We start from the raw sequence: 10885 nt of genomic DNA on the forward strand, positions 1-10885 counted from the left end.
ACCACCACCATGGTAGCCCACAACTCCACCACCATGGTAGCCCACAACAACACCACCACGGTAGCCCACACCATCACCATCACGGTAGCCCAAACCACAACCATCACGGTAGCCCACACCACCATCACCACCACGGTACCCCACACCGCCATCACCATCACGGTAGCCAACACCACCACCACAACCACCATGGTAGCCCACACCACCACCACCACCACCACCATGGTAGCCAACACCACCACCACCACCATGGTAGCCCACACCACCACCACCACCACCATGGTAGCCCACACCACCACCACCACCACCACCACCACCATGGTAGCCCACAACACCACCATTAATCTAAAGTAAATGCAGGCCTTTTCCAACCAACCCCCCCAAAAATTTAAATAGTGTGCAGCAGAATATCAGTTATGGAGGTTTCATTTCCAAATAAGATGGAACAGGAAACTAGACAAGGTAAGTCATTTACCTGCCAGTGCCTAAGTGATCATGTGTGATAACCACTGTTTGCATAATACATTCCTCCTCTAGGGTGTTAGCCTGCTAGGTTTTCGGAAAGGGAAACTTAACAAAAGAGAAACCCATCCATTGTAATGATGCTGTAAATAGTCATGTGACTGAAACTCTTCACTCCATCTCCTCCTGTAATTTATGTTAATAAACCTTTAACTCTTTTTCCTGTTACTCCATGTCCTGTAATTTAAGATAATAAATCTTCACTGCTAAAATCACCATCACTGCCCTTTCATAGTGCAGATGTATTTTATTGGCTTTTTTGCCAATGGTAACCCGCACCACTACCACCATGGTAGGCACACCACCACCACCACCATGGTAGGCCACACCACCACCACCACCATGGTAAACCACACCACCACCACCACCATGGTATCCCACACCACCACCACCATGGTAGCCCACACCACCACCATGGTAGCCCACACCACCACCACCACCATGGTATCCCACACCACCACCACCATGGTAGGCCACACCACCAACACCATGGTAGTCCACACCACCCCCACCACCACAGTAGCCCACACCACCACCATGGTAGCCCGCACCACCAACACCACCACAGTAGCCCACACCACCATCACCACCACCACACCACCACCACGGTACCCCAAACCACCATCACCACCACCACCACCACCACGGTACCCCACACCACCATCACCACCACGGTAGCCCACACCACCACCACCACATCACCAACAACACCACCATTAATCTAAACTAAATGCAGGCCTTTTCCAACCAACCCAACATTTTGTTTAAATAGTGTGCAGCAGAATATCAGTTATGGAGGTTTCATTTCCAAATACAATGGAACAGAAAACTAGACAAGGTAAGTCATTTACCTGCCAGTGCCTAAGTGATCATGTGTGATAACCACTGTTTGCATAATACATGCCTCCTCTAGGGTGTTAGCCTGCTAGGTTTTCGGAAAGGGAAACTTAACAAAAGAGAAACACATCCATTGTAATGATGCTGTAAATAGTCATGTGACTGAAACTCTTCACTCCATGTCCTCCTGTAATTAAAGTTAATAAATTTTTAACCCTTTGACCTGTTACTCTGTGTCCCCCACAACACCCCCACCACCACCATGGTAGCCCACACCACTACCACCATGGTAGGCCACACCACCAACACCATGGTAGCCCACAACTCCACCACCACCATGGTAGCCCACAACTCCACCACCATGGTAGCCCACAACAACACCACCATGGTAGCCCACAACTCCACCACCACCACGGTAGCCCACAACTCCACCACCATGGTAGCCTACAACTCCACCACCACCATGGTAGCCCACAACTCCACCACCATGGTAGCCCACAACTTCACCACCATGGTAGCCCACAACTCCAACACCATGGTAGCCCACAACAACACCACCATGGTAGCCCACGACAACACCACCATGGTAGCCCACAACAACACCACCATGGTAGCCCACAACAACACCACCATGGTAGCCCACAACAACACCACCATGGTAGCCCACAACAACACAACAACACCACCACCATGATAGCCCACAACTCCACCACCATGGTAGCACACAACAACACTACCACGGTAGCCCACAACTCCACCACCACCACGGTAGCCCACAACTCCACCACCATGGTAGCCTACAACTCCACCACCACCACGGTAGCCCACAACTCCACCACCATGGTAGCCCACAACTCCACCACCATGGTAGCCCACAACTCCACCACCATGGTAGCCCACAACAACACCACCACGGTAGCCCACACCAACACCACCACAGTAGCCCACACCTCCACCACCATGGTAGCCCACACCAACACCACCATGGTAGCCAACACCACCACCATGGTAACCCACAACAACACCACCATGGTAGCCGAAAAGAACACCACCATCCACCACCACAGTAACCCACAACTCCACCACCATGGTAGCCCACACCAACACCACCACGGTAGCCCACACCACCATCACCACCACGGTACCCAACACCGCCATCACCATCACGGTAGCCAACACCACCACCACCACCACCATGGTAGCCCACACCACCACCACCACCACCATGGTAGCCAACACCACCACCACCACCATGGTAGCCCACACCACCACCACCACCACCATGGTAGCCCACAACACCACCACCATGGTAGCCCACACCACCACCACCACCACCATGGTAGCCCACACCACCACCACCATGGTAGCCCACACCACCACCACCACCACCATGGTAGCCCACACCACCACCACCATGGTAGCCCACACCACCACCACCATGGTAGCCCACACCACCACCACCACCACCATGGTAGCCCACAACACCACCATTAATCTAAAGTAAATGCAGGCCTTTTCCAAACAACCCCCCCAAAAATGTAAATAGTGTGCAGCAGAATATCAGTTATGGAGGTTTCATTTCCAAATACAATGGAACAGAAAACTAGACAAGGTAAGTCATTGACCTGCCAGTGCCTAAGTGATCATGTGTGATGACCACTGTTTGCATAATACATGCCTCCTCTAGGGTGTTAGCCTGCTAGGTTTTCGGAAAGGGAAACTTAACTAAAGAGAAACCCATCCATTGTAATGATGCTGTAAATAGTCATGTGACTGAAACTCTTCACTCCAGGTCCTCCTGTAATTTATGTTAATAAACCTTTAACTCTTTTTCCTGTTACTCCATGTCCTGTAATTTAAGATAATAAATCTTCACTGCTAAAATCACCATCACTGCCCTTTCATAGTGCAGATGTATTTTATTGGCTTTTTTGCCAATGGTAACCCGCACCACTACCACCATGGTAGGCACACCACCACCACCATGGTAGGCCACACCACCACCATGGTAGGCCACACCACCACCACCACCATGGTAGGCCACACCACCACCACCACCATGGTATCCCACACCACCACCACCATGGTAGCCCACACCACCACCATGGTAGCCCACACCACCACCACCACCATGGTATCCCACACCACCACCACCATGGTATCCCACACCACCACCACCAAGGTAGCCCACACCACCACCACCACCATGGTAGCCCACACCACCACCACCACCACCACCACAACCGTAGCCATCAACACCACCACCACCACGGTAGCCAACACCACCAACACCACGGTAGCCAACACCACCACCACCATGGTAGCCCATTTCTGATTGTATTATTTTCATAGAGGATTTCAATAAGAATGATCCCATTAACTTGTCTAGATCTACTCAGCATCAGGTGAAGTGACCGTAAAGAGATCATGAGGGAGATATGACGTATGGAAAGGGAAACTTAACTAAATGGAAACTAGTCCATTGTAATCATGCTATAAATAGTCCTGTGACTAAAACTATTCACTTAGAAAGACATCGTATCCGAGAAGAAGCACATCATGGGTATCCAGGGTTTGGCCAGATTTATAGATGATCATGGAGCGATTTTAACAGATGATCAGTTCAGAAACAGCAAGCTGGTCATAGATGGTACTTATCTTTACCACTTTCTTTATTTTAACTCAAGTGTGGATCAGCAGCATGGAGGGGATTATGATGATTTTGAGGACCAGGTCTGCAAGTTCTTTAAGGCTCTGAGAGATTGTGGCATTGAGCCTTATGTGATTATACATGGAGGCTCTGACTTTTCCGATAAAAAGTTTGAAACTCAACTCCACCACGTTCAATCAAGGATCAACACAGCCAACAGCTTGTCCAAGGGGCTTCGGGGGAGCGGTTTACTACCAATCCTCATCAAACAAGTCTTCAAACAGGTCCTCTCCAGCCTGAAGGTGCCATTCGCACAGTGCATCTTTGAAGCAGACCAAGAAATAGCCTCCTTGGCTGAAAGGTGGAACTGTCCAGTCCTGTCCAATAACAGTGACTTTTATATTTTTGACATCCAGGCAGGATATCTGCCCTTCTCCCATTTTAAGTGGCAGAACGCATCGACGCAACGCGGGAGTTCTCAAAGATACATCCCCTGCAAGCGGTACACCACAACAAGCTTCTGCAGATACTTCAACATCAACAGACAGCTTCTCCCTGTCTTCGCTGCCATCGCAGGAAACGACTATGTCAACTTGAATAAGATGGGCTTTCCCATTAGGTGGGAAGACAAGCTGCCGATGGAACCCAATCGAAGGCCAAGTAAGTTTGAACAAATTACATGTATACCGAAGTATACACAACTACTACAGATGCATTTGGGGCGGCAGGTAGCCTGCCAGTCAGTTAAAAACAAATTCTTTTTTTCAATGGCAGCCTAGGAACAGTGGGTTAACTGCCTTGTTCAGGGGCAGAACAACAGATTTTTACCTTGTCAGCTCAGGGATTTGATCTTGCAACCTTGCGGTTAGGGGTGCAACACTCTAACCACTAGGCTACCTGCCGCACTAGGCAAGTCAGTTCAGAACAAATTATTACTGCCTGGCTCGAAGCCTCTCTCTTTTGACGGCTGAAATTGAATCGGACATTCAGAGAAAGAGAGAGGTTGCGTGTGTAGTATACGTCAATGGGATGCAAAGTACGTTTCTTCTTTATTGAGTACTCTACTAACACAAAGATAATGTTTACCAATATGGAGGTTTGGGGGCTGATAATCACTGTCTCAAATGCATTATGTGATATCTGTAGATTTATGACTGGGATTTTCATGCTGTGTGACATGGAAACCATTTAGGGACCAAGAATCATTGGGGGAAGAAATGTGACAAAAAACTCTGCAATGCAGCAGTACATTAACTAATCACACACACACGTACACACGTGTGTACAGATCCTTGAGACATGGGGCTGAAACATGAGATGAATGAATGGCACGACAAAGGGACTCAGGATCTCGTGACGGTATCTCTGTGCATTCAAATTTCCATTGATAAAACGTGATTGTGTTTGTAATATTCATATGTGAATACATACTGAATTATAATTGGATGCATTTTACCGCCGTATCATACTGTGCGGTCATTGGTTAAGACCACCCAGACGGTTAGGTCATGGCAGTTGATCATGGTTGGAGATAGGCGAACATGCAGTTGTATCTAGTTAATAAAGAGTTATGTTAAGAGACATCCTGTAGTTCTGCGTTTTATTATTTTGTACAAAGCGTACAAAACAAGACAGTGTTCAATGTCCGTAGCTTATACCAACCAACCCAACCAACCCAACCAGTCTGGGTTCCAGAGAACAACCAACCCAACCAGTCTGGGTTCCAGAGAACAACCAACCCAACCAACCCAACCAGTCTGGGTTCCAGAGAACAACCAACCCAACCAGTCTGGGTTCCAGAGAACAACCAACCCAACCAGTTTTTATAAATTGTGTGCAGCAGCTTTTCTGTTATGGGGTTTCATTTCCAAATAAGATGGAACATCATTTTTTTTTCATAATACATTCCTCCTATGAGGGCCGATTTCGACCCAAGTTAAGCGCACGTCAATGGAACATAATTCACTTTTCATGTACCATTCTCTCTATGTGTATTCTGACCTTGAATTTAAACATGACAATGTTTAAATTCATGACAACATGACAATATTATGCTATTCACCCACTATTCATTTGTTTTAGAGATCAAAGAAATTAAGGTGTGGCAGAGGTGTGTCTATGGCATATTCTGACATTAAATCAAATCAATTGTATTAGTCACATGCGCCGAATACAACATGTCACATGCGCCGAATACAACATTTAACCTTACAGTGAAATGCCTAGAAGGCCAGCATCCCAGAGTCGCCTCTTCACTGTTGACGTTGAGACTGGTGTTTTGCGTGTACTATTTAATGAAGCTGCCAGCTGAGGACTTGCGAGCCTTCTGTTTCTCAAACTAGACACTGTACTTGTCCTCTAATGTACTTGTCCTCTTGCTCAGTTGTGCACCGGGGCCTCCCACTCCTCTTTCTATTCTGGTGAGAGACAGTTTGCGCTGTTCTGTGAAGGGAGTAGTACACAGCGTTGTACGAGATCTTCAGTTTCTTGGCAATTTCTCGCATGGAATAGCCTTCACTTCTCAGAACAAGAATAGTCTGACGAGTTTCTGGCCATTTTGAGCCTGTAATCGAACCCACAAATGCTGATGCTCCAGATACTCAATTAATCTAAAGAAGGCCAGTTTTATTGCTTCTTTAATAAGTACAACCGTTTTCAGCTGTGCTAACATAATTGCAAAAGGGTTTTCTAATGATCAATTAACCTTTTAAAATGAGAAACTTGGATTAGCTAACACAACGTGCCATTGGAACACAGGAGTGATGGTTGCTGATAATGGGCCTCTGTACGCCTATGTAGATATTCCATTAAAAATCTGACGTTTCCAGCTACAATAGTCATTTACAACATTAACAATATCTACACTGTATTTCTGATAAATTTGATCTTATTTTTATGGCCAAATAATGTGCTTTTCTAAGTATTTCTAAGTGACCCCAAAACTTTTGAACGGTAGTGTATATCATGATTATTTGCATAAATTACGAGGCCATTGTTTAGCAGTTTCTGCCGTGATGTGCTGCAGCAGTAGGCCTAACAGCAGAAACATTGCTAAACCAATACATTCCTCTCCTGCTAGATGCGCAATTAAAAGATAATTACAGGAAAATATATACATTTGTTAGCATTTTTTTCAGACCTCTACATTTTTCTGTTGATGTGACTTAAGCATTGACATGGACTCAGAACATCAACTTCCATTGTTTCTCTCTGAATAATTGTAATATTGAGAGTAAAAAATGCACACAAAACAGAATTTTGTGTGCATCTCTGAATAATTGTAACATTGAGAGTAAAAAACTGAAAAATGCACACAAAACAGAATTTTGAATAATTCAAAATAACATTTTATGGGGCCCCCTTAGAGTTGTTATTTGACTATTATATATTGCCAGAAAACACATCTCTTGTACAAGGAACAGGGGAAGAGTTGCAGGGTTGAGGAGAGGAGAATTTGCTGATTTGAAAGCTATAAAAAAAAGAGTAGCTTGTGACATTCATTTTTCTTTATGTAGCTGTCATGCTAGAAAAGGTTGGAGATCCCTGCTGTAAAGGCTTCCTTCTTCTCACTCTGTAGGTTTTGTGGTATTGTGGAATAACTACAATGTTGTTGATCCATCCTCAGTTTTCTCCTATCACAGCCATTAACGTCACCATTGGCCTCATGGTGAAATCCCTGTGCGATTTCCTTCCTATACAACAACTGAGCGAGAAAAGATGCCTGTAGCTTTATAGTGACTGGGTGTATTGATACACCATCCAAAGTGTAATTGATAACTGGTGTAACTGATGCTAAAAGGGATATTCAATGTCTGCTTTATTTTTTATGTATATATGTGTATGTTTTTTGTGCTTGGGAAGGGGTTGCCTTCTTCAACAGGCTGCTGGATTGGCTGGCCCGTTTCCAGGAGCAGCAGGAGGCCTTGGACTCTGTGCCCAGTCTCATCGGTCATGGGAAAAACAACATGGATTCTGCCCTCCAGGCCCTCTCTCTGAGCATAGAGACATACCAGCTTCAACCGGGTTGCCTGGAGCGGTTCTTCATTAAAGACAAGGCTCCTGATCCCAGCCATCTCCCAGACCATCTGAGTGTCCTTCCAGACTGGACCCTGCTGCCGTTGATGAAGGGGACACTTTCGTCCTCCATAATACACATTCTGCAGCTGAGGCCAGTGATACAGGGTGTCCAAGTGGAAGATCCCAGCTTACCCAGTGGGAACAACACCTCTCGGCCCATACGGCAGGTAGTCTTCGGGCTGCTGCTGGGTGAGAGGAGGGAAGTAGAGGAGTATGACAGGGAAGGCATTAACCTGACCAGCAGCATGGTTAAAGCCATCCTGCCCACTGCTGCACAACAAATGCAGCTAGACATGCTGAATCAGGTATGTAGACATGTGATATAGTATACAGTATATCAGGTATGTAGACATGTGATATAGTATACAGTATATCAGGTATGTATACATGTGATATAGTATACAGTATATCAGGTATGTATACATGTGATATAGTATACAGTATATCAGGTATGTATACATGTGATATAGTATACAGTATATCAGGTATGTATACATGTGATATAGTATACAGTATATCAGGTATGTAGACATGTGATATAGTATACAGTATATCAGGTATGTATACATGTGATATAGTATACAGTATATCAGGTATGTAGACATGTGATATAGAATACAGTATATCAGGTATGTATACATGTGATATAGTATACAGTATAATATAAACATACTGCTGTTGATTCTAAAAATTAATTCTCATTCTCTTGTTCTGTTTCTTAGGCTCCACATGCAGTTCGGCTTGAGGTGTTTTTGGAGACCCTTGGTGTGTCCCAGTCCACTTTGAATGGTATCCCACCTCATCTGGGACTTCCTGTGGCTGTTACCTACTACTGGCTGAGGCACGCCCATCTCCGACCAGACCGTCCTTTCCTGCAGGCCCTGCTACTAGGACTGGTGTATGGAGAGCTCTGCAGACAGAGGAAGAGCCAGAGAGGTATGGACCAGAATATGAACGGAAACACACATACAGGCACACACAACTTAGAATGTATAAATAAAGTCAGTGAAGTGCAGCCAATGACTCCTCTCTTTTTTGTGTATCAGGGTTTATAGAGGAGGGACCAGTGTTGGAGAGGCTGAGACGGCTGATTCAGAGAGGTGCTAGTAACCTAGACAAGGGTGTGGCCCACGCCTATAGCCAATGGCAGCGCTGCATGAGGGATTGCCTTGACCTGAACCAACTGCTATGCTTCCCTCTACCTGAGCCTCAGATTGCATGGTAACGTGTCACTTCCTAAAACAACCCTAACCGCTAACCTCTAACCTCTAGAGTAGACCAGTGGTGTTCCTTTACATGTTATTCTAGCCCAGCAGCAACACAGCTAATTCAACCCTCTGTTGTTTCCCTGTTGGAGTCTAGGCTGTACAGGGGAACTCTGGTGCACCAGCTTGTGGACGAACTGAGAGGGGTGGTGACCCCAGATTCTCTCCTGATGGAAGACCCTTCCTCTGGGCAGCTGTACAGAGCCATGCTGGAAGCCATACTCAACTCCCAGGAAACTGAGGCCACTGGACAACCTGACGGCCCCTCCACAGATTCTGGTGCTGGAGGAAGAAGAGGATGATGATGGTACTGGAGGAGGTTGTGCTGAAGTCCCAATGTCCCACTGCAAGAGGAAGGAAAGATTCAACAAAGCTCTGTCAAGTTGTAAATATAGGGACCACTATATACAGACCACCATACATCTGCTGAGTTATAGATATAGGAACCACTATATAGGGACCACTATACATCTGCTGAGTTATAGATATAGGAACCACTATCCAACTGTTGAGTTATAGATATAGGGACCACTATCCAACTGTTGAGTTATAGATATAGGGACCACTATCCAACTGTTGAGTTATAGATATAGGGACCACTATACAACTGTTGAGTTATAGATATAGGGACCACTATCCAACTGTTGAGTTATAGATATAGGGACCACTATATAGGGACCACTATACAACTGTTAAGAATAGTAGGCTAAGGCCCAGTTTTCTGTGACATTTTAGTGACAGAGAGCATGGGTAGGAAGGCCCCACTTACACACACACACACACACACACTCATGAAGTAGTTCCACTTTCATTCACACACAGAGCATAAAGAAGAATGAACATCGATAAGAGAATTTACATTTCTTTAAAGAAAATAAGAAAAAGGAGAAGAAATGAATTGGGACTGAAGTTTATTGAAATTATCATTAAAGGTTAAATATGATAAATGTTGAAAGTTGAAAACATTGTGAAATATCCATTGGGAAATATTAAAGGGGGATGAAAGTAGTGCAGTACTCGAGTACACTAAGGTTTCTAGCTTGAATTGGAAATCCACAGGTCAGAACAGCCAGGCAGGAGGTGGGGGTTAGTTGGTGCTGAAAATGACCCTTATGAGCAATACTCAATTAGGTGTTAATGCATCATTGGAGCAGGAGTTAGCTACAATGAGTTAGCAGAAAGGAAGACTGAGCGTATAAAGGAAGGGTACCACCTCTCTTTGAGCTAGAAGAACCTGTCGACTGCTGGAAGAAGATTTTTGCTTTCGCTTTTTAGCTTGAGATACAATTAGGTTTTTATTATAGTTATATTTAGGTTTTTATTATAGTTATATTTAGGTTTTTATTATAGTTATATTTAGATTTTTATTATACTTATATTTAGATTTTTATTATAGTTATATTTAGGTTTTTATTATAGTTATATTTAGATTTTTATTATAGTTATATTTAGATTTTTATTATAGTTATATTTAGGTTTTTTATATAGTTATATTTAGATTTTTATTATAGTTATATTTATGGTTAAAGTAAAA

General features: G+C 44.7%; 1 protein-coding gene across 1 annotated transcript; it reads left to right on the forward strand.

The window, feature by feature from the left end:
* The first annotated feature begins 3891 nt into the window (after positions 1–3891).
* LOC115191076 (protein asteroid homolog 1-like) lies at positions 3892–10528 on the forward strand. The gene is made up of 5 exons (XM_029749073.1): positions 3892–4669; positions 7871–8391; positions 8809–9022; positions 9133–9307; positions 9449–10528. Exons 1-5 carry the CDS (start codon positions 3919–3921, stop codon positions 9651–9653), a joined length of 1866 nt encoding a protein of 621 aa, XP_029604933.1. The 5' UTR covers positions 3892–3918; the 3' UTR covers positions 9654–10528.
* Positions 10529–10885: the final 357 nt, after the last annotated feature.

Source organism: Salmo trutta, unplaced genomic scaffold, assembly GCF_901001165.1.
Source record: "Salmo trutta unplaced genomic scaffold, fSalTru1.1, whole genome shotgun sequence".
Taxonomy (NCBI): Eukaryota; Metazoa; Chordata; class Actinopteri; order Salmoniformes; family Salmonidae; genus Salmo; species Salmo trutta.